The sequence below is a fragment of the Eretmochelys imbricata genome, chromosome 10, assembly GCF_965152235.1.
Source record: "Eretmochelys imbricata isolate rEreImb1 chromosome 10, rEreImb1.hap1, whole genome shotgun sequence".
NCBI classification, from domain to species: domain Eukaryota; kingdom Metazoa; phylum Chordata; order Testudines; family Cheloniidae; genus Eretmochelys; species Eretmochelys imbricata.
The window spans coordinates 61,372,110-61,397,718 of record NC_135581.1 but is presented as its reverse complement, the minus strand read 5'-3'; the positions used below and the strand labels follow the sequence as shown (position 1 = coordinate 61,397,718).

The 25,609-nt window shown below is 39.6% G+C and overlaps 1 protein-coding gene across 1 annotated transcript in view; it reads right to left on the bottom strand.

Annotated features, from left to right (window-relative positions):
• Nucleotides 1-25,609, bottom strand: part of WDR72 (WD repeat domain 72) — a 185,379-nt gene that overhangs the window by 70,988 nt on the left and 88,782 nt on the right. The window contains exons 15-17 of the mRNA XM_077828602.1: nt 16,584-17,404; nt 11,444-11,535; nt 6,533-6,615 (exon numbers count right to left, since the gene is read on the bottom strand). Of these exons, the coding sequence (XP_077684728.1) occupies nt 6,533-6,615; nt 11,444-11,535; nt 16,584-17,404 (996 nt within the window). The remainder of the gene's footprint in view (nt 1-6,532; nt 6,616-11,443; nt 11,536-16,583; nt 17,405-25,609) is intronic.

Genomic DNA, 25,609 nt, shown 5'->3' with positions numbered 1-25,609 from the left:
CTCTTTCCTATAGCTATAAGGTCTCTCCAGGTCAGGAATTGAGGAGCATTGTGTGGGGAAGCTTGCCAATATTGTAACTGTTCTGTGGATAGATAAAGGATAGATAGTCTCCAGGGATGTCAGTCTGGCATCTTTCATAAGGACTAATGTCACACAAGAAGATTTAGAAAGACCTGGGAACAGGACAGGGAGAACCAGGTAGTGGGGAGAACTGCATTTTTCCATTTGAAATGACTCAACGAGAGTATTTGAAATTCCAAATGAAGGAACGGGGAGGACAGACTTGAGCATTTAACATTTCAAAGCTAAGGAGCCAGGGAGAATAGGGAGACAATTTAAAAAAAAAAAAAAAAAAAAAAAAAAGGATTCTCAGCAGAAATCCTTGAATATATCTTTCTTCCTGCTAACAGTCAGCAACAGGAACAACATAGTTTAATTGCACTATGGACTGACTGACCTGCGGGGAGGGAACTGTTCTTTGGAATGCTGGTTTTTATTGTTCAGATTTCTAACTAGATCCTGCATAACAACTACAATATAAATTAATGCATTAAAATAAAAATACAATCCCATACTCATTGTGCAGATAAAGAGGGAAATAAACTACTTTTAGTATGAAATATTAGCAGACAAGAATAGCAAAACAACCATTTCCTATACTAAATGCTATAGGGCAGATAGTCCAGTACACGAGAAGAGTGAGGGAATATATATGTTAGGACAATGTGGCAAGAGGGTGTTACATTTCATTTGAAAGAGCAATGAGCCAAGTGGTAGAAAAAGACCAAATAAAATTTCCTTTAAAATGATGTGAGATAGAAAGGCATGTACCTATGCAATATTAGTGTAAAAAGAAAAACCGTCTAAAATTAAATAAACATTTTAAAAATACAAAAGTAAATCTGTAATTCTTGCCATGTACAATGGACTCTAAAAACATTAACTCTGCTTGAATTTTGTCATGATTTGAACACAGTGTTAAGCAAGCTTTGCTCTTCAACTTTCTCTCTGTGTGTAGCCAAACTGCTGTGAATATTGTAATCATTTGTGATATTGGCAGTAGGGGCCTCATGTCATCAGCTATTAAACCAACTCTCATTCATGCTTTATTGCTGGTAGGCTAGCTCTGTTAACCCCTTCACTTCAGGAAGCATAGGCTCATGGCCAAAGCATTAATAAAGGGAGATCTGAGGCATGGGTTGAGTAGGCAGCTGGTCACTCTGACAGATGCGTCCCAAACCACTCTTCAGATCTGAAGGTTTTTGACCATAGTTGCAGCACCTCTTAACAGGTGTCTTTGTCAATTCTCAGTCACATTTAATGGGTGCCTCTGACTTCCGCATACCTGCCAAAATGCTTTGTACTGACTGACACAGTATCTGCTTACAAACACAGCTGCAGCTGCCACAAAGACCTCTGGGCATATCTGAGAACTAAGGAAACCTGCTGCAAATGGCTGAACAGGGACTTCTGCCTCAATAATGAAGCAGAAGTCTGATTGTCTTGCTGAAGTAGGCAGGCTACCGGGAGATCTTTTTTTGGATGTTAGGATGCTAAATCCACTCATACGTGTCCATGTTCCTAAGATCAGTCATGGTTTTAATTCAGCTTCCACTCTATTAGTTGGAAAGTACAAATGGAGAGACCACAAACTTCCTGGATATATGTCTTCCAATCCCCAAATGCAAGAGATCAAAATGTTTCAGAGGCTGAGCAGGTGAGAGAGCTATTATGTGGCTCTCACCTGACAACTGCAGCTACTGACACTGACCTCCTATATTATATTTGACTTTTCATCGAAAGGAATCAAAAGAGAGAAAACCTTGGCTTTGGGGGAATGTTGAACTAATAACGTGGAAGATGATAGGACAGAGAAAGAGAATTAATAATCCTTAATAACTGAGGTACATCAGGAGTGTACAAGAGGAAGTGTTGACTTCACTTGGATGTGCACGTTTGCAGACATTACTGCTATCTATTATGGCTAACAGAACAGTACAGAGTATTATTTCTACTGTCCCATGAATACTTTCTCAGCTGTAAAGTGGTATTCTTCTCATTGATACATGTGCCATTTGAAATGCAATATATGGCTACATACTAGTACAAGAAATTCAGCAACAGAGTAAAACAGACAAGGAATAAGTTTATAACAGATACTGGACTCCTTCAGAGCCAACTCTCTTGTGGATGCAGTGTTGCGAACCTCAAACTCATACTCCTGAACACCAAATGACCCAGATCACAATGCAGGATCCACTATGTATCTAATGTCAGTATGATATTGTGATGGGGGGGGCTCACCCCTGGAAGCTCGGTGCAGCAGCGCAATTACATCTCTACCTCTACCTCAGTTTCCCCTAGTGGGATTCAATAAATCCAACATCGCTTATGTATATTTCATAGATTTCATAGACTTTAAGGCCAGAAGGGACCATTATGATCAACTAATCTTAACCTCTGCATAACACAGGCAAGAGAATTTCTCCTACTGGTTCCTGCATCCAGCCCAATAACTTGTGGTTGAACTAGATGGAGTAAATCGTCTAGAAAGATACCACTCTTGATCTAAAAACTCCATGTGATGAAGAGTGTATTTCAAGATTGGTGTGGGATGGAATCCAAAGACAGACATTGGAAAGGTATGTTTCTATAGCCTCATAAGAAGATTCTTTAGGCCCCCTGAATTGAACTTAATGGTGAGGAGGAGACATGCAGATGCAAATGACTCTGGATCGTAGGTGGTTAAAAGCACATATTGTTAAAGGAAGATGGATGCTAATTTAAACAAATATTTTGGAGCAATATACATGCAAGACGGTTTGTGTGACAAGCAGTTTTGCATAAAGCATAGCTGAGTGGCTGCACCCCCTCAAAGCGTGGCGTGAGCTGACCACAACTTATGCCTTGCTATGTGTTGAGCCAATCTGAAAACGCTGCCAACTACTATTTTTTTAATATAAGGATTGTTTGCTTTTCCCTCTTTAATTTTTTTCTTTCTACAAGAGACAAGATTTCCTTTTCCAGTTATGGGTAATGATATTAATAACACATATTGATAAGTATTAATAATCACAGGACTGGAAGGGACCTCGAGTGGTCTTCTAGTTCAGTCCCCTGGACTAAGGCAGGATGAAGTATTGTCTAGACCATCCCTGACAGGTGTTTGTCTAACTTGTTCTTAAAAACCTCCAGTGACGGAGACTCCACAACCTCCCTAGATGTTTTGGTCCAGTGCTTAACCACCCTGACAGGAAGCTTTTCCTAATGTTCAACCTAAATCTCCCTTGCCACAATTTAAGCCCATTGCTCCTTATCCTATCCTCAGTGGTTAAGAAGAACAATTTGTCAATCTCCTCTTTATAATTACCTTTTGTGTACTTGAAGACTGTTATTATATCCCCCTTTAGTTTTCTCATTTCCAGACAAAACACACATAGTTTTTTCAATCTTTCCGCATAGGTCATGTTTTTAAGACGTTTAATCATTTTTGTTGCTTTCCTCTGGACTTTTGACAATTTTTTCACATCTTTCCCAAAGTGTGGTACCCAGAACTTGACACAATACTTCCGCTGAGGCCTTACTAGTGCTGAGTAGAGGAGAAGAATTACTTCTCGTGTCTTGCTTACAACACTCCTCTATTACATCCCGGAATGATGTTTGACTTTTTGCAACAATATTCCATTGTTGATTCATATTTAGTTTGTGATTCACTATAACCCCCAGGCTCTTTTCTGCAGTACTCCTTCCCATGCAGTCATTTCCCATTTTTTATTTATGCAATTGACTATTCCTTCCTAAGTGTAGTGCTTTGCATTTGTCCTCATTGAATTTCATCCTATTTAATTCAGAACATTTCTCCAGTTTGTCAAGATCATTTTGAATTCTAATCCTGTCCTCCAAAGGGCTTGCAACCCCTCCCAGCTTGGCATCATCAGCAAACTTTCCAAATGTACTTTCTATGGTGCACCTCAGGGGTCCAGTTTATTTAATCCAAAGGTGGAATGTTGTACAACTAGGCTGCCACCCCAGCATCTCTAGCTGGAGAGGAAGGGGCTGAGTTAACTTTAGTCCATGAACCCCACTTATGTCCAGGCCCCTTACCAAAGAGGCCCTCTTTGCCTGGGACCATCTTCTGGAGCCAGGGCCTCTTGTCTTCAGCTGAGGAAGGGTCTCTCCTCTTGGATTAAGGTCCCTACAGAGATCAAACCACAACAACCCTTCCTTGGAAAAGCATATAATTCCCCTGATCTGAGCTTCTGTTACTACCTGGTGAACTCCTTCCATAGGGACCAGGCTTCACTGAGGCTTGGCATTCATAGATCCTCCACTTTGGAGTCTCTGCCACCTAGGAGTATTATACTTTGGTTTCCTTCCCTGGTGAGCCTCTTACCAGGTCCCCCCCCGAGAAGACCTCCCTTTAGGAACTTCCTCTTTCTACATTCTAGGGACAGTTCCTCTTCACAGGAACCTCTGTTCTCTAGCCACTGGGAGTAGGTTCCTTTTATTATTGTTCCTTGACTTTAGCAAAGCTTTTGACACGATCTCCCACAGTATTCTTGCCAGCAAGTTAAAGAAGTATGGGCTGGATGAATGGACTATAAAGTGGATAGAAAGTTGGCTAGATTGTCAGGCTCAATGGGTAGTGATCAATGGCTGAATGTCTAGTTGGCAGCCGGTATCAAGTGGAGTGCCCCAAGGGTCGGTCATCGGGCCGGTTTTGTTCAATATCTTCATAAATGATCTGGAGGATGGTGTGGATTGCACCCTCAGGAAGTTTGCAGATGACACTAAACTGGGAGGAGAGGTAGATACGCTGGAGGGTAGGGATAGGATACAGAGGGCCCTAGACAAATTAGAGGATAGGGCCAAAAGAAATCTGATGAGGTTCAACAAGGACAAGTGCAGAGTCCTGCACTTCGGACGGAAGAATCCCATGCACCGCTACAGACTAGGGACCAAATGGCGAGGCAGCAGTTCTGCAGAAAAGGACCTAGGGGTTACAGTGGACGAGAAGCTGGATATGAGTCAACAGTGTGCCCTTGTTGCCAAGAAGGCCAATGGCATTTTGGGATGTATAAGTAGGGGCATTGCCAGCAGATCGAGGGATGTGATCGTTCCCCTCTATTCGACATTGGTGAGGCCTCATCTGGAGTATTGTGTCCAGTTTTGGGCCCCACACTACAAGAAGGATGTGGAAAAATTGGAAAACATCCAGCGGAGGGCAACAAAAATTATTAGGGGACTGGAACACATGACTTATGAGGAGAGGCTGAGGGAACTGGGATTGTTTAGTCTGCGGAAGAGAAGAATGAGGGGGGATTTGATAGCTGCTTTCAACTACCTGAAAGGGAGTTCCAAAGAGGATGGATCTAGACTGTTCTCAGGGGTAGCAGATGACAGAACAAGAAGTAATGGTCTCAAGTTGCAGTGGGGGAGGTTTAGGTTGGATATTAGGAAAAACTTTTTCACTAGGAGGGCGGTGAAGCACTGAAATGCGTTACCGAGGGAGGTGGTGGAATCTCCTTCCTTAGAAGTTTTTAAGGTCAGGCTTGACAAAGCCCTGGCTGGGATGATTTAGTTGGGGATTGGTCCTGCTTTGAGCAGGGGGTTGGAGTAGATGACCTACTGAGGTCCCTTCCAACCCTGATATTCTATGATTCTATGGTTATGCCCAAGTTCTTCCCTGTCTAACTATCTGCCTCCCAGCTACTCAGTTAATTAGTCCCAGGTGATCCCTTCCTGAGTTGCCTCATTTCCCCTTGTGAAGCCTGCCAGAGGTAGGCTGAGCCCTTGACCTCTTCAGAGGGGCCACCTATCCTCTGACGGACATGACAAATGAGTCTTATGCTACAGTAATCACCAGGACATCCCACAGCTACCTAGAGTCCCCCATAGAGCATTAAACCGCCTGTACCAAGATCAGCACAGGCAAAGGTGCAAGTTAAATTGCCTTGAGAAGCTGGAACTTGCTCACTTTTTGGGCCTGCTCTTGGAGGGGATCATACTGAGTAAGGTATGGAGCCCTGACCACACATTCTTTTAAGAAGGCCATACCCACTTCTTCTACAGCACATACGAAATTGAGCTTCCCTAGGAACATAAAACAGCTTCTTTTTTTTTTTTAAGATAACTTAGAACGTAAAGATTATTGGCAACTTCTATATCATGTACTATATATTTGACAACTTTTTTTGTCAAATGAGCAACATTCACCAGATCAGACATACAAGTGCTGTGCATTTGAAAATGATTCCTGTTACTCAATATCACCTAGATTAGGCACTATAATGTCTACTTTGCCATCTCCAACCACATACACTAAAAAACAAAATAATTTCATAATAAATATACACTGTAGTTTAACATGAAAATTCTTTCTCCACAGGACATCTAAATGGCAAAATGTATGTGATAATTTCCCCAAAGTCTACATTTATCATATTACATCATGATATCAACATTTACACTAAATAGTAGTGAACATCACTTTAAAATGACATTATTACAGTCAGTGTGCACTATTTCCTACCTTTACAGATTGGTCTCTCCAACATGAAATGAGTTTCACCAGTGAAACATTCCCAGGATCAAGGAAATGGAATCCACTTTTATCTGAAAATATACAAAATATTCTTTATGAGCTCACAATAAAATACACATAAATAACACACATGAAATTTCAACTGGTCTTGCAGTATACATTTTTAAATTTTGTAATGTTCAGCTACATATCTGAAACAGAATCATTTGTCATACTTTGTTTTCATTTTATCCACAGACATATCAATGTAAGATATTTATATCATGTACTATATATAATTACATTAGAGTTATTTATATATGTCCCCTAACCCTAAATCTAATGGGTAAATTTTATTTATAAAGGGTTAGTTCATGGTGTCTATTAGAGCTCAGTGAAACTTGGTGGCTTCTTTTTGCAGAGGTTTGTGCAAACATTTTATTCTTTTTGAGTCAGTTTGCCAGTTCCCAAATAAGTCTTTCCCCATTTCAGAACTGATACTGTGCACTAGCTTTCACCAAGATCGTTCAAATAAGTCTCTCCTGATGTTTCTAGGGTAAGTCATGCTTAAGCTAAGACAAGGCAAAAAAAAGCTTTAGGAGAATATTCAAATATGCTTCACTATTTTTAATAAAGTCTCATATTTCAAAAAGAAGCTTGTTACACTGAACTCAAATTCCAGCAAACAACTCACCCATGGCTACAGCTATCACAGATATTTAGTAAGTGAAGTGGAAATTTTCTTTGAGTATTTTAAGATGAAGGAAAAGCAGGCTTACAATATAAAAGCAAGCTTGAACTTTTAACTATGGAGAGGCTCCAGCCTCCTGCATGCAGTGAATTTCATTTAATGCAATGAAAGCTGTGACGAAAGGGTCCGCAACGGAGTATACTTACAAAGTGGGGTGGCCTAATTATTGCGATATTTTTGGAATTTCTGCACTCATATCACTCACGTGCTAAACATATATGAAATATAAAGCAACAGTTTATTTAATCGGGAAAATGGGCCAGATCCTCAACAGATGCAAACTGGCATCATTCCATTGACTTTAATTGGAGCTAAGACAATTTACACTAGTTGAGGATCTGGCTCAATATTGTTACAAGCTGACTATGATGTTCAGTGTTGTTACAGAAAAAGTTTCAAAATCATGCTATGGTTCAAAGGTGGGATTTTCTTTCCATAAATACATGTTATGCTTCTATCACATTGTCTTCTTTGGTATAATTGAAGATGTAATACTGCTATAGAAACTAAAAGGCCAGTTTTCTCCTATACTCAAGCTGATGTCAGATTGTCTGACCTCTAGTAGCAGCCGAGGCGAATTACTGATGTATTCTAATCATGGGTATTGCATTTTATGGAAACCAGTTTTAATGTTTGACCTAGAAACATGTAGACAAGTGCTTAGTGTATAATAAGTCTAAAAATTAATACAAATAAAGTTAAAATAAAATATGCAAAGGAGAATAGAAATATTTTCTGATTATATTTTAAATTAGATGATGAGTCCATGCGGAGGAGAGACACAACAATAAGGCCATTCCAGCTGGCAGGCTCTACTATGGAGAAAGGGAGCTATTTTAAAGTGGCTGCTGAAATGAGTTTGCTGGAGGTTATGGTAATGTTTCTTTCCACATGAGAAAAGGCAGGTGGCAACACATAGCAGGGGAGGGAAGGGAAGAGGGGGTATTGCATTAATCAAGGCTAAAGGTATGGATAAAGTTATGGATAAAGATTTCAGCAAAGGTGGAGGAGACGTATGGATATTCATATTTTACTAAATTTGCTCCTTACAGTGCTGAAATATTCAAGAACAATATAAGTATAAAAGAATAATAATTCACCTCTTAGGGTTAAACCCATCCATCCTTTGTAAGGTATGTGCTACACAGATAATCTCAGACTGGTCTAAATTGTGCATCTGACTTCTCAGATGATTTTCAGAGCAAATGCATGGTCATGAACTGGTAGGACTTTCTTGTTTAATCCAGTTCTTCCTCATTTGAAATGTAACAGCCAATGCCATTCATCAGCTGCTTATCCCAATATTTGGCTAATAAGCTTTGCTGCTAAATAAATATGTTGTTTAGAGTAAGTGGGTTGCATCAGCCTTTAAAGTAACATGACAATCCCTGAATATTAATGCTCAGTAAATGCTCTGATTACAGCCCTGAATTGTATATGGTAGTATTAAAATATTATCAGAGACCTAAAGTATCCTGATAAAACAATACATTATCATCCACATTTAAAAAAGGTTGGATTGCTGCAGTGCAGTTTGTGGGGTTTACAGAATTATGCAGATGTTTTGTGGAGAAGACTGCAAAATTTGTGGTGTGAATTAGCACAATCTGATTTGGTTCACTGTGCCTTTCAGTTGATGGCTGTGTAAGTACAATTGCACTTGTACTGTGTAAGTCCTTTTATAATATATAAAAGACAGAGACTGACAAAAGCAATTGTACAGTACTTACACAGCCATCCATCCATATATGTATAGGGAAAGAAAGAAAAGAAAGACCATGCAATGCAGTTTTACAGCATGAAAGAAATGGCACAAGAGGTTATATTTTTATTAACTGATTTGACACAAACAATGTCAAATGCAGAGAATATTAAAAATGCCAAAAATGAGAGAGAAGCAAAAATGAGAATATCACAGTAAAACTGTTCTTTTCCATTTTTAAATTGAGTTTTCAATGTTTTTTCATGTAGTGCTGGTCAGGTGAATTTTCTTTTTGATCTTTTCCTTGTCTTTTTCTATCATTTTGCTAACTTTGTTACATTGATCATCAAAGCTCTACTGTAGGTTAATTTTGGCTATAGCTGCTGACTGGCGTCATGAGGTAGTTTAAGGGAATGTTAAAATTATAATAGAGGAAGGAAATTCCTGCAAACTTCACTTGACACAGTTGGGGAGTTAATACAAAGAAGTTGTAATTTCAGGGAAAACAAGTAATAGAAAAATAATGATAACATTTACAGTTTCACATGGGCCAAGTCCTGAAGTCCTTAATCAGTTCACACTCTGTCCTTGTTCAGGCAAAGCTTCCATTCACTCAAGTGAGGGCTTTATTTGAATAAGGACTAAAGATTTGGCCCTATTTATACAGATATAAGACCAAGATGACATAGTGACAAGTAACATTTTCTCTTTTGCGCTGCCCCAACCCAATCTACCATATCTTTAAATAGTAACTAATTATTTAAAACAAGGTTCAAATGATAATTTACTTCTCTAATCTGAGCCTGCTGAATCAGCTCAGGATTCCCACACTGTGGGAAAATCCTTGCTGGTGAAGAGCTGGTATAGCTGGCTCTACAAAACCCCAGGTGTGGGGAATGAACTGTGGCCAGAGTACGGCTACATTCCAGCTATCCCTATTTGGTGTAAAGACCCTTTGGGGTAGTTACCAACAGGCACATGTGACAACTGCCCTGTACCTGCACTAACTTTCTACAGGGGCAGAACAGATCCCTTTTCAGCCCCACTCTATAGCAGGGGGTAGTCCCTAGATGGAAAAAGGGCTAAAGGAAGTGTATATCCAACTTTGTCCTTCACTCTTGTCTTGTGCCAAAACACCAGACTTGTGGGTTGGCCCCAGTTAGTGCAAAGAGAGAGTAAAATGGTACCATTCTGATTTGATTGGATTCACCCATCCACTTTGTACAGCTATAAATCAGTGTACAAGGTACAGAAGAATCAGGCCCTGGGATTCTGAAGGGAGGCAATGTCTCCTTGATGTCACAGGAAGTGGAGCCGGTACTCACTCTTGGAAAGACTGTGAGGTCTCTACTGCTCAGATCTAGTGGTTCTAGTTTGCACATCCAGAACAGATGTGTTATCCAGAGAGAAGGGCTCATCAGACTGAAGAGCCCAGGGCAATCTGGTTCCGACCCCAAGGCAAAAATCCCTAAGTCCTCCATCATGTTACCCTATATTTCCCAGTCACTTCCTGTCCCTTCTCTTTCCCCTTCCAGGCATGCCTGCATGGGGTACTGAAGTCTCAAAGGTAAAATAAACTCCATAATTCCTGAGCAGAAAACAGAGAAGGAAGGATCTATAGAAGACTGGTTGTGCACAGAGGTTTAGGAGCTCATTTGCATGTATACCTGACTTTCACATAGAAAAGGGTCAGGATTTGGCCTTAATGAATTTGTGTTATAAAGTTACATAGGATTTACTATGTATTAGAACCACATTATGTTTGTTTGGTAAAACAGGCAGACAAATAAGTCATCCATATGCTACCTAATGTTGTTCTAGAAAATTGGTTGGTTGGTTGCATGTTGTAAAAACAAACAAATATTGACTGGTTTTCAGGGAAAGATTGGTAAACTATTGCCTAAGAGATGTTAAAGTGCCAAGATTATTTTATTCTGCCCTAAACCAAAAGTCTAAGGACATTATCCAAACAGCAAGATGACTGCAGTATTAAAAAGGCAACAGTTTGCTTGAAGGTTGAGGTATTTTGTTGAGTGTGTGTGTGATGTTGCTGAGGGAGATAGAATTGGATGGGAAAAAAGTCAGTGTTTGTTTCATTACATTCGCTCTTGTTTTTCACATGGCTAGAAAATGCCTTAGGAAATGCAATTGGATATTTTCTTGTCACACAAAATGTATTCTTGATTCCACTTTATAGTCAACATGTTGTCTACATGCTTTTGTGATCATCACATAAGAAAAGAACAGAGCACTTCAAGCTTAAACTCGTCTAACTACTGTATTTGAAGAATTTAAAAAGCCAATTTAAACTCCAATGGATGTAAAGGGCAATAAAAAAATTGTATTAATATAAAAGGATTTCAGTGTTTATACTTATATAACGCATTGTGTCTAACGTAACACAAAAAACAAATAAAAACAAAAATACTGTATATGTGTTAGCATTACTGCATCCTTCTATACTTACAGTTTGGTAACTCTCCATAAAAAATGGAAAATGAAGGGCTGAATGTTTCTGAACTTCTCCCCTTGTTACGTACAGATTCTAATTTCTGTGGACTAAAAATCAAACAAACATTAAATCACTACATAATACTTACAAAAACTTTGACAAAATGTTCCATTAGCACATATTCAAGTCTATACACTTATAACAGCCACTGCATTATTAATTATTATTCTTATTACTTTTAATATAGGAACCGACCTTGCCACAACCATGAAAGGCACTTACTTTTGGGAACAGTCCAATGCCCAGTAGTGTTTGTACATTTTGGCCCTTTACCTGCTATTTAAAACACACACACACACCTAAGCACACATATACAAACAAATCCCGAAAGGTGATAAGCCCTAGCAACTCTCAATAACTTCAACATTGTCCATGTGCAGATGGAATTAAAAGAAGATTTTCAATGACAGAAGAACTTTCATCAGTTCCTAAGATATGTAACTATTCAGGTGAGAACACTCCCTAAGCATACACGTTTTAAAACAATGGTGAATACACTGTGACGTTAATACAGGATCAAATTCTGCAGTCCCTACTCATGCTATATTCCTACTGAAGTCAATGTGTAATTACTTCAGCATCTGGGCCACAGAACTTACTATGAAGAACTTTCTTATATCATTACACAAACAAAATACAATGAAAATTCTGTATTCAGGATCTCTTTCATGAATTATTTGTACATCTTTACTTTTAGTACTGAGTAAAAGTGTTAGTGCAATAGGCAATTTGAATTTTAGAGCTAACTTTTATTATATTGTACAAAATATATTTTAATTGCACATATTAAAAAAAGTACTTCCTTTATTGTTTTTCCCATTCGTTTCAACTAGCAGTAAATCATAAAATTAAAGGAGGCCTAAAAATACTGAACAATTCTAGAAGCCTCCTGTACTTGATAGTAGTATCTTTAAGGGATTAATATAGATACAAATTTGAAAAGGCAGAAAGAGAAAAAAATCTTTGAAGATCGTTTACCTTCTAGTTTGTCCTGCTCTTTCATGAGCATATTGATAAGAAGCAGAGTAATGCAAAAGGTTTATTATAATAGTAACATGGCTAATATCTTTACCAAGCAACCATATCCCAATTGTTCTTTCCCATTTTATAATCAGAGATATTTTTACTGTAAGTTCCAGTGTTAGAAAGCTGATCAAATAGCAAAAAAACAAAACAAAACAAAAACAGATTCATAAATATTTCCATGAATTAAAGCACTCAGCTCAGTTCATGATGATTTCTTGGCTCATGTGATTTGTAATTTGTTACTGTTTTTGGACAGCAGACTTCTGTGAAAATGTTTGTGAATCCCAACAACGTCATTAATTTTAGTACAGATAACTACTGGTCTGAAATTCTGCACCAGAAGCATGTTGTTCATTGTTCATTAGTCTCAGGTTCAAAAAGTTTCAGCCATCGAAGAAGAGAAAAAGAGATACTGTGCGACTTAGGTGACCAACTAGATAACACAAATAACAGAACAGTAAGTAGTTAACTGTTCATAAACAAACTATAGCTTGAAAAATATTGATCCAAACCATTAGGTGGAAACTTACAAATAATAAATACATTGGAAGAAAATCAGGATGACTTCATGTTCTACAAACCATTCATATTATTATTTTTAATTTGTGCTGCAGTAGTTCTTAGAAGCCCCAGCGATGGACCAGAGCTCAATCGTGTTATGTGCAGTTCAAACTCAGAATAAAAGACAGTCTCTTCCCCAAAGAGTTTACAATCTAAGTAATCTACCCTTGCTTTAACAGCACTGGCAGAGCACCATGGAAATAAATTGGGCTTCCACCCAAACCCTGCTCAGGGTGGCAGTTGTTGGTAGGCTTTTTTCCACCTTGATGTTGTTGAGTTTGAATCCCTCTGGCTCAGCACTGGATCCTTTCCCATCTTTCCTCCAGTGGGTCGTGTGAGACAAACCATCTGTACCTCCAGCCTTCTTTTTCCCTGCCTTACTGATGGGTTCTTTCAGTGGCATGGCAAATTGGAATTGAATTTTTATTTATTTTTCCAATGAGCATTTGGTAGGCTCAGCTGGGCCAACCATGCTACTTTTCAAGGTAAGTATGTGCTTGTGATTTAAATTAGACCGATTGGGCCAGGTGCACTTGTATAGTTTCACTGCAACTTTTAATTGGGCAAGAGTCCATTACTGAATGGCTCATTATCCTTATTGTGGCCAGAGCTTATCCTAACTCTGAGCACAAAACTGGCAGTGAGTGAGGATGGGTGGGAAAAGGGATGTTGAGCACAGATTATTACATCCCATTGTCACAGCCCTAGTCTTTGCAAGAATGGACCTGGTGAAGACTAAGTCCGAAAGTTCTGAGGCATAACCTGAATCCCATTTGACTCTGGACATATTTTCAGAGAGCGAAGGAAACAAGGGTCTTCATAAGTTCCTATGAAACGGTTGACTGCTGGGCAGAGAGACGGACATGATTTTGTTTTTGTATTACTAGTTAATAAATAAGTTAATAAAAATTGGGCCAAGCTATTGTAAATCAGTGTAACTTCATTGAAATGTCAATCAGTGTAACTTCATTGAAATCAATAGAACTATGTCAAGTTACTCCAGCTGAAAGCTGGCCCCATTGCACCCATTCATTTAAACCATGAATTAATGAGTCACATCTTTATTCCAGCCTTGCATTGCTGTGATAATGGTTACATTTCATAAGGCCTGGGCAGACTGACCCTTTAAATTGCTGTTCTTAAATTATAAAAAAATATTTCAGATAGAAAATATTATTGAAAAGCCTTTACTATTACTCATACAGAAAGAAAACACTGTCATGGTGAGGGAGTACTGTGTCCTTTGTTTCCTTGCTTGACTTGGAGTTTTGGTAGCACTTCTTTTAAAAATACAAAAATCTAAAGAAAACTGGAGCTAATTCCTATGGCTGTATTCCATTCCTCTCACAATGACAGCTAATTGCTGGTTTAAAGGACCTCAACGCTTTTGTCTCAGTAACCTTGTCTAATAGTTCCACTCTCCACAATTTTGATTCTATGTGAATATAATGGTTCTTGACTGTGACAGGGCATTACTCATAGTTTTACTGATGCAGGGAAGCAATACAAAATCGTTTACATAACCTGCTCTGCTCATATCTTTGCTTATTCAGGAAAAAAAAATAGGTGGTGGGGCTGACATTGTGACTGGAAACAGTTCCTGGAGTTCAATGTGGGGGCAAAATTCAGTTTCAAACTATACTAGGACACAGAGATGGTGGAAATGAGGGGAATCTTATTAAGATGTCATCAGATCATAAGAGGGAAAGGCTCGAAATAATTCAGATCTTATGGGATCAACTAACTGTTGGCAAAAATGCAAAAGTTTTTGCAGTCACACTGTTGTGAGCTGATTAGGATTTCTGGTGAGATATGCAGGGTAGAGCATGAGAAAGTAGACAACATATTGCACTTCGCAGAGAGGCTATAAAACTAGATTCTGAAATTTGCTGTGTCTGAGAGGCAAGGAGTAGGAGTGCAGCCTGAAAAATGGGCAGGGCTGGCTATAGTATGGCCAAAGCAGCCAGGAAATACACTGGTTCTGCATATGCCCTTGAGCAACCTCTATCCTAATTAAAACTCTCCTATATAGGAATGCCTATAAAAAACTTCACAATGCTTACGTCAGTAAGATACTGAGACCACAGCCTCTCATGCTGACCAATATTGTCTCACTGCATCCTTGTACTCTCCCAGATCCATAATCATTTGTTTCTTCTTGTCTTATATTTTGTTTGTAAGCTCTCTGGGCATGACTGACCTGCTGCCTGGAATCCTAAGAAAATCAACAAAAAGCCATATTTTCCCCACCTTTGCTAGCCTGCCACTTATCCTGTCTGTCCATGTCAAAAGCAGGAAAAGTGACCATCCTTCACATCTCAGCCCTGAGCAATACAACTGAACTTTTCCTTCCCGCCCAACGAAATAAGAGACTAACTGATCTCCTCTCTTTTAAGAGAGACTTTGATAGGCTTTGGTTATGTTTTTTAAATATGAACATTCAATTTAAACTTAAAAGTATCTTATAATTTGCTTTACCTCCTTTTCTCTTGTATTCTAACCAACAAATTTCCAATTTGTGGCATGCATTTCTTGTGTGTTTGCAATGGAACTACGCAAACCGAAGTCACTGTACCCCAAATCCTGAACCCTGGTAACATTGTCTAATGTTGTACAGTGACTGGGTCATGCTAATACCTTTGACTCTTTATACCCATTTATTCCATCTAAATTAATGGAAAATCACATGGCATCAGAAACAGTGGAGTCACTCTAAAGTACTCAACTGAGACTGGTCTAGGTTTGCTGAATAACGACAGTCTATGGACGATATCTATTGCCTGATTAGTGTGCTCCACTTGGCTTGGTCAAAGAATGTTGAACATGTTATTTTTCCTTTGATGCTGAAAAAGGATTGAGCTAAGTAAATTTGTTTTGAGTAATGTAAATGGAATTTGGGACAGGTTCTCAAAACATAGGGGCAGGTGATGCATTCAGCATCAGCTCCCAGCAGCTACTTTAACTATTGGGTTTTGTCTCTTTGTATTAGGTAGGGGAACTAAGCAAGACTGTTTCTGATGTTTAATTTGCTTTGGCCATGGAGCCACTGCCTTGAAGGAGTCATGACAGCTATTGGGAATGGAAGTTAGAACAGCAAAGAAGTCTCCCCTAAAATGTGGCTGTGCTTTTATTTTGAAGGGACCCAGTAGTTTCACTTTGAGTACTGGGGGAGAAAGATTGATCTTGAGGTAAAGGCATGGGAATTGGAGCTTGGTGATCCTAGTTGTATTCCCAACTCTGATTCAGACCTTGACAAAATCTCTGTGCCTCTGGTTGCTCTTCTGTTAAACAGAAAGATAATACTTACTCCTCTCATATTCTGAGAGAACACCTCGTTCCTCCAAAAATCTCTCCCTACTTCAAAGAATGTCCATGGAAATAAGCCTGACCAAGTTTGTTGTGAGCTCCATTATATAACTGTCTACATTTAAGAATACAAAAGCCTGGATTTTTTTTCCCATAGCTTTCCCTTTATTAAGGAAAATAACTGATAAGAAAAAGTTCTTACCTGTCAATTGTGTTGGTGAATTCCAAAGGCAAAGTAACTATCCTGTTGACTAAAGATATTCTGCTCAATAAGTAGAATACAATTTGTGATCCTTGTATGCCATCAGCATTATGGTCTAGTCCATATTTCTTTCCAATTTGTCCTTGGCCTGCAGTGATGTACTTGTCTGACAAATCTAGCACTTTTCTGGAAAACAAGTTAATTGGCGTATGTTCTTCCACCACACCACAGTGATTACAATTCCATCCTGGCAGCATTAGTGATATGTGATTTCCATTTGATACTAGTCCAAAAGAAACTGGACACTGAAGTCTGAAGAGATCTAAATATCTAACACAGTGATTGTCTAATTCTTTATCCACACCCCATGGTAAGAGACATGACAAAAGCAGTTTAACTGTGTCTGTGGTGACGTTAGCATCGATTTTTCCTGATGGCTGCAGTCTAATCTTTTTTGAACTCTTCATTTTTTTATGTCTTTTGATGCCACCAATTTCTTCCAAAGACCTCGCTGCATTATTATCCCTATGGACCTTTTTTTCACAAGCATTTTTTACTTGCCCATCCATTGGGAAGAGAGAGCCAGCAGTTTTATTTCTTTTCAACATTAGTGTCCTTTTCTCTGCTGTGCTTTTGGCTCTTTTTAAAATGTCATAACTGTGGAATGAATTTGATGATTTCAGTCCACTGAGTTGAGATGACAGTAAAAGTTCTACAAGTTTTTCCAGATCAAATAAGAGAACATGAAAGCTTATGTTGTTCCATTTTGTCTTTACTGGCAAGATAGTAAAAGGCCGTTGGACATGGCTGGTACCAGTTTGCTGAAATAAAAAAGTTATGTATTAAATGTCAAAATCAAATCCACAGTTACATAAAACTTTACCTAGTTCTAAGCTTAGAGTTGCATATGGAATAGGCCAGATTCATTCCTTGTTTAACTCCACTGATTTCAACTAAACTACACTTATTAATTATGTATTCACAGCAGCATGACTATGTACTAGGCACTTTCCAAATGGTAAGCACAAAAATAAATGCCTGCTCTGAGTAACTTACGAGACAGGTAAGTAGAGAGAAGCAAGGGAAAGAGGACTAGGAACCATAGACAATTACAGGCAATGTTGTTAGTGACGGCTATATTTAAGGGTGCCTAACCCTTTCCATATAAGATCCTGTATTCACTTGGTTATAACTCTACCAAACTTTTACCATTTGGTCTGAAATTTTCTCTGCTGCCTCAGGCTGAATTTTTTTGGAACATTTCAACAAAAACATTTCAGCTGCTTCCAAGAACACACTTAGGGGAAAGTACATTTTTTCCCATGCAGAAAAAGTCTTACAATGATTTTCACTGAGAAGCTCTAGCACCTCCCGGCTTTGGAGCAGGGACTAAAAATTTGTCAGGGATGTGTGTTTTGCCATCCATGTAAAAATCCAGTCAAATCTGGACAAGTTATAAGCCTATGAAAATATCATGACACACATCTCAGTACAGGTTTGTGAGGGTATGTCTACATTGTGAAGTAAGCGTGGGCTTAAGCTTGGGCTCAAGCCTAACCCAGAGCTTGGACACAGGGTCCCAAGACCCTACAGCGCTGCAGGGTCTGAGCATGAGTCAAGCTGGGACCCAGGTTCCAAGCCCTATTGCTTTGCAGAGTAGATGCAGCCCCGCTTGAGTCATACTGGGAGGCTGCCAGAAGTATTCCACAATTCTATGGGGCAATTTCCTTAGTCCTCTCTATCCCAACAATCTCCAATAGACTCTACTGAAAACAGAAGCCACACTCACACCCTTGGCATAAGGCACCAGCTCAAGTCAGTGTTAATCCATTCTCTTCTGATCACCAAGCTAAAAGCCCAGCATCAGAGAGCCTCCTGGATTTGCAATGGAGACCAAACAGAGCAAGCCTTTTGCAAAGCATGCTACTTCATGGTCATGGGAGCCCAGCCAAATTTTGGTGAATCTCTGGTGCAAGGCCAGTAAAACTGTCGACTTCAGCAAAAAGCACCAGGAATGACCATGCATACCACCAGAGAACTAAAAATATGAATGAGCTAAATATGAGAGCTAAAAATGACCACTCATACTACCAGAGAGCTGGCAGCTTTGCAGATTTTCCAGACAGGCGATAAGCGCAGGGAGTATATTAAGAGGCTGAAGAGTGAGTACCGGAAGGCCAGGGACAAGAACTAGCACCCCAGACAACTTGCCAATGACATGCCCATTTTATGAGTTTGACCAGGTCCTGGGCACTGTGCCCAGCACAGAGCCAACTGTGCTTTCTGACGACCTGGTCAGTCAGGATGGTGCCCTACTAGCTGCTGAAGCCACTGTGGGAACTGATGGGAACCAGAAGCAGGTTCCAAGTGAGGTGCATGAAGTGACTTCATTCATGTAGCCAGCCCCAGGATCAATCAGGATCAATAGCAAATTTTAGGTCTCTACTCGGAAGAGCTGTTTGTTCCACCCCTGGCAGAACAGCCTGCCTCTGAACTTGCAGCAAGCCCAACGGAGACAGAAGCCGTCCCAGAGCCTGGTCAGTTTATGATTCCAATACAGTTTATTATTACAGTAATGGGAGGAATTTCTGCTCTAAGAAACAATACAAAAGTTATGATAAGCCCTGGCTACCAACGTGTGTCCATAATGGTAAATTGTATCACAAAGCCTCGGCATCCTCCTGCCCCCTACCCTTCCCTGTGCCAGAGAGGAGGAAAGAGGAAGAGTTCTGCATGTTCGTGTGCAGCAATAATGGGGAAGCCCTGTGTGAACTAACACAGCTTCTTCTTAATTCCCTCATGGATTCTGACCCAGTCCTGGTTGCTGATAGCTGCAAACTTTTCCTGCTGCAGGAACTCAAGATAATTAGTCACACTGCTGGGAAGGGCATATTTTCCAGGCTCCCTCTATAGAAGACAAGCCCACTCCACTAACAGATGTGCTGTTCTGTCACCAGATGTACTGCTGCTGCACACACCGCAGGATTCCCACCAGCAGCTTGGAATAATATTTCCCTTTACCGATAGGGCACCACAAGAACAGCTGTGTCCTCCAAAATGCAAAATGACAGAAAAAGCCTTTTGCAGCAAGGGCACTTTCCACACTCACCCCTACCTATAAAAAATTCCTAACTAACTGGCATAAGGAAGAAAAAAAGGTTGTAATTTTAACCTTACAATTGTCCCTGAACTTCTAGAACTGTGTCCAGAGAAAGTATGTGGACTGAAGCATTCCCTTCAAATATATGTTGTTTTTTTAGAAGTGTAAATATTCAGTGCTCCTCTGTTGAACTACGTTTGACAATAACCCTCTGTTTCTGATCCTGTTTCTGGTCCCTCAACCTCTACTGCCTGCTCTTCATCAGAAACTTGATCCCTGGCCCAATGTAGTTTCACAGACCGTTGCAAAAAGAAGCATTTTCGTGATGAAGTTATGGTCAGTGTTCTTGAGAGGGCTGACCAGCAGGTCCTATACCAGAAGCAGAGGGGCGAAAAACAGGAGCAATGGTATGCTGACAGGCAGGAGGAAAGGGTGAGGCTTGTCACCCAGATGAAGTACAGGGTTTTAACAGCAGTTCCTGGAACAGAAACGGGGCTAAGGGTGGAGGACAGAGCTCAACAGAGAGAACTGTTTTGGCAACTCATGTCCATCATGGCTGCAAAAGCACCATCTCCTGATGCCATCCCCCACACCACAGCCTGATGCCCCTGCAAAGTACCCTCAGGCATGCGGTAGCTTGGACAACTCCATGTCTGGGCGGCCCGTGCATTCAGGTCTCTTGAGCAGCTGGGCAGAGCAACTAAATACCATGAAGCCTTCCTTCTTCAACATCTCTCCTGTGGATACTTCCACTTCCCCCATCCCCAGCACCAAGTGAGCGGAAAACAGGGAAAGAAGGGAAAAGAGAACATGGGGCCCAGAAGCATGCAGTGGCACAGTTGGGTTTACATGGTTTCCATCACTTTTTTTTTTTTTTTTTTGCTTCTGGTGCTTGTTTTGGGGGTGTTGCAATAGTAGCTGGCCTGTCCAGCACTGGGTGACTGTTGTACTGTTTTAATACCTGTTTACAAATAAAGCCTTGTAGGTCTTCAGGAAAGATTACTGCTATCACTGCATCACATGACACAATCATGATTTCAGATATACTATTAGAGGCCGGCAGCATTATTCCTTGATGACCATCTACACTGAACATACTCCATCCCCACACATAGCTCCTATGTGCTATTCCCACAGAGCAATTGTGCATACCGCCTTCAGTGAAAAAGGAGAAACAAAAACACATGCATGCTCCAAGACAACCAGTTCATGGACACATTCCACCACCCAAGAGGTGGAAGTCCAGAAAGAGTTTTGCGTCTGGAAATCCTTTACCCCAAAATACCACCACAGAAGGCTAATGCGTAACAAAATGGTGAGAAATGCAAATGATCTTGGAGAACCTGGTTCCTTCTGAAAACTCCCCCGGCACAGACTATGAACAAAAACAATGATGTACTCTAAATCGAGCTGGGATGGAAAGACTGGTAACAATATGACCACGTAGAAGCTGAGGAATGACCTTTGAAAGTGGAGTGTCAGGGCAAACACTTCCACACTGTCTGATGCCGTTTTCCCTGTCAACATCCTATATCTCCAGATAACTATTTGAAATAAGTGACAACACCTGGTCTGGCTGCGGTTTTGGAATGACAAACTATGATGATGAGAAGATAATAGGATAACTGGTAGAAGTAAAAAGAAAAGGAGTACTTGTGGCACCTTAGAGACTAACCAATTTATTTGAGCATAAGCTTTCGTGTAGCTCACGAAAGCTTATGCTCAAATAAATTGGTTAGTCTCTAAGGTGCCACAAGTACTCCTTTTCTTTTTGCGAATACAGACTAACACGGCTGTTACTCTGAAACGTGGTAGGAGTAGTAGGTGGCAGAGGTCTGTGTGGTTTGTCTATAGGTCAACCTTGCTGATGACTCACGTGGAGGTCCATGTAATAGAAATTCTGTTTTTTCAATGTGCTTTTTTAAAAAAGAAACATGTATGAAATTCCATTAAAACCCCGCCCCCAAACCCTAACCTATGTTAAAAGAACATTAAGGTTGCAAAATCAAGTGGACAACAACAGTTCCCCGCCACCCCTTCCCACATCATGCATGAATGCACTAGGATACAGTCTTTAATTACATAACCATATACTATTTCCCCCCCCCCAAAAGGACCCCTGTCTCATTCATCACCCTCCCGTCCAATGTGTATCTGAGGTTACTAGAAAGGATCTTTAGAGGACATGGGCTGCGATGTATTCAATGTGCTGAGGAGCCCCAGCTCTATATTTCTATCAGTTATAAGCCAGTTGATACAGTGGAAAAATTGTCCCGAAAGTGCAAAGTTTGGAAGGGGCCTAGCTGTCTGCAACTCATTCCAGGTAAGATGGAGACAAGGTTTGTGTATGGAGGGAAAGATAGAAGAGACGGGAAGATGGATAACTGGAACCTCTATCTGAGGCAGTGCAACATGACATTTGAAGATCTTGGGCTCTTCATGGATGATCAGGGTAGCAGCTATAGCCCAGAACACTTTTGTTCATCTGAGCCTAGTGAGAATATCGAGATTCACTCTCTCTGATGTGGCCCTTGCTATCCAGGCTTTTTCATCTAATTTAAATTGTATTCAAGGTGAGTTCTACACACCATCATTTTAGCTCCACTTATTGTGATATTATTAATGTGATATTATTATCCCAGCACAACTATCTCCTACCCACAATTACTGTTAATGAATAGCCAACAAAAATTGTAAGTCTTCTTTTAAAAAACTGACAGAACTGCAGATTTGGGATCAGCTATAATTACTTATAACTTTCAGCTGACCCATTAAAAAGTGTGACAGAAGTAACCTTGCATGCTGAACCACAGTACTATGTCAGCTGAAAAATTTATGAAAATATTGCTCCAAACCATCTTTTCTCTAACTATTTTTATTTCCACCGCTTCACTCTTTACAAGATTCATTGCATGCAATTCACTGAGATCAAGTGTTTAACCTTTTTTACTAGAACCCATTGCCATTCAGTCAACCTCTAGCTGACTAAGAAAAGAAGACAGTCCTGTCCCAAACAGCTTACAATCTGAAAGAAAGACATGAAACTCTAGGAAATTCAGAGAAGGGATTTAAAATGTCCAAGATTAATTGCCTCGTTGTGGAATCACAGAAGAATTTACCCACACAACTCCCAGGGGAAAGAATTCTGTCCTCAGAATTCAGGGCATGCATCTGAGGGAAGAAGTTGGCTCTCGGTGCACAAAAAGAATAGATTAGATGAGGATATAAATAGGAGAGCAAGGGACTGAGTCATGACAAAAAAGTACCTGGAAAAATTTTCAGTTTTAGGATATCAACTTGATACATAAGTCAGTCTCCAGGCAGAAGAGTTTGTGGACTTTGCTGATATTAGCCAAGAAATGTAGGGTATGGTCACTAGAGTGAGAGGACACGTACATATTGACTAAGAACCACAGTAAAGGTAAACTATGGTAGGGCGCACACAGATGGGACGGTGATCCTAATGATGGACAGATCCTAAGGGTCCATCAGGAATTCCAGCCTCCACCTTGTGGATCTGGGGACATCTGCCTAAGTCAAAATCCTTACATATTTCCTTCTACCCCCACTTTCCTGGCAGTATGAATTCCTCAGGAGCGATGCTGTGTTTATGCCCCCTGTTGTACCAGTCCTGTGACTCTTTAAATGTAGCTCACGCAGCATGTTGCCTGAGATACTGTAGCTACAAACAGCATAATCTGACATGCAAGATTTCTGATCAGAAAAATCTGTGGTTTTAGAAGAGGAGGCTGCCACAAAAGGTGGGTCCTGCTGCCCCTTCTTCAGCATAATCCCTCCATACCTGCAGAGCGTCAGCTGCACAAAACTGTTATGGAGGGATTTCTGCGGGCTTGAGGGAGAGGGAGCTTCTTTCGGCAGTAAAGAGGCTTATGCACCCCATTTTTTTCTGCTTCTCTGCAAGGTGGATGGTGTTTTTTATACCATCAAAATCTGTCAACATATCATGAAAAGGACAAGTCTAAATAATGATGCAAAAGTGGTTATTAACTATTATTATAATTCTTATCATTTCAGGCTATTAAAATTTGCCCATGACTTTAATGAATTTTCACATACATGGTGCTTGGAGAATATGACAGCTCACATTTGTATGTTCTGTGTTGCTCGTATAGGAAATGTTCAAGCTAATTCTCCATTTTCTGTCAACCAGTGACAGGCACCACCATGAGACCTCCAAGTGTTTACACAGCTTCTAGGATGCAGTTTTGTAGCTTCTATTTTGCTTTAACATTCTGTATTATTTTCTCTTATACTATGTTTTGAAATTTGTATACATTAGTTATAATGATTTTTGCTTTGTATAGAATATGATAGAAGTCTTTAGTGGAAAGTTGTAAATGTACTACAAGTGGTAGATTATAAATCTAGGAACCAAAAGACAAACAAACACTCAACAAAGAACAGGATTCCTTCCCTTTGTACAAGACATCAGTTTGGCATAGACATGATCTTTATCTCTTGAAACAAACTTCATAGGATATTATGTTTTAGAAAGAGACCTGATTATGTGAAAGATTGTGACGATATTCTTTATTCAGGATAGTCCAAAGAAGAGTGATGCTTAGGATGTGTTATCAGAACTATTACATGAGCAAGTGGGACTGTTTACCCCTCCCTTTTGCAAAGAGAAAAGCCTTTGTTTGAAACCCAGACAAAGAATTCTAGAAAGATCCTTATTGAAACTGATTTCTTTTATAAATACTCAAAAGGCTTCATTCTTAAAACTTTGACATTTAAATGTTTTACAAAAGATAGTTACTTGTAACTCATGTTTCCAATTAAAGGTGAAAAACCTTTGTTGTCCTTCTTCTGAGATATATATTTACAAATATTTTGACTCTAAATGAATGCCTTTATATTATAATTCCCTGATACCACTATTATATGAATAGTAAGTCATTTTATGTACAAATAATATACTCTAACTGGCTATTAATATAAGAAGCCATTTGAATATAGAAATTAATTGGGGAATTAGTTATCTGGCAATGCTTAAGCAACTCCTTACCAAACTGAAGAAGAAAAGAGCCTCTTCAGAGATTAAGATAAAACAATGCCTTCTTTGATGACCATTTACATTTAAAGAATCATTTATGTTGGAGAAAAAAATATTAAGAGCTGAAAGGCTTTTATATAGAAGTGTTTGGAGTTTTGGTCTCATTTGAAACAAAATTTCAACTTCTATTAAACCTGTATGAAACTAAAGGGATGTCTCAGAAAATGAGCTGATTAAAAGTGTGTTTAAACTCTTACTTTAAAAATGTTTTGAGAGAGTATCCTGCCTCAAAGATAAAAGCAATATAACGATAAAATTGAACATTTTCAATCATGCTGCATACGCATTAGCAAACTGCATATTTATGATCGGAATATGCTGTCAAGCCCATCCCAGGCAGGTGCTGAGCTAATGAAAGGTGACAGTAGCTGACATTTGAATCCAGCCGAGCCCCTTAAAAAGGTACGTAAACACCTTCAGGGAGATGATGGAAAGAGTTAAGTTAAAGAGTATAAGTTCCTCTGAACTTTTGTCCTCTTATCCTCCTAAACCCTCATGCGCTTTTATCCTCTTTCGCTCTCACACACTCAGCACGTGAACAGCAGCAACAAGATAGCCAAGCAAAAAGAAGCCACAACATAGCATCAAGAAGAAACTGTCTTCCGGCCCAGCACTGCTTCTATGACATGACATCACCAAGACTTCAGCATCATTGGTGAGATGGAGTTTGCAAATTCTACTAATGTACTAAGAGATTAGACTTAAATTGCTCCTGGAATAATTTTAATGGGATATTGAAATGCTATTGTAATATAAGGTTCTTACAACTTCTCCTGTTAAAACATCAGATTGTTTAGACCATGTCTATTCTTGAAAGATGACATTGTTAAGTAGAGAAGAACGGTGGGA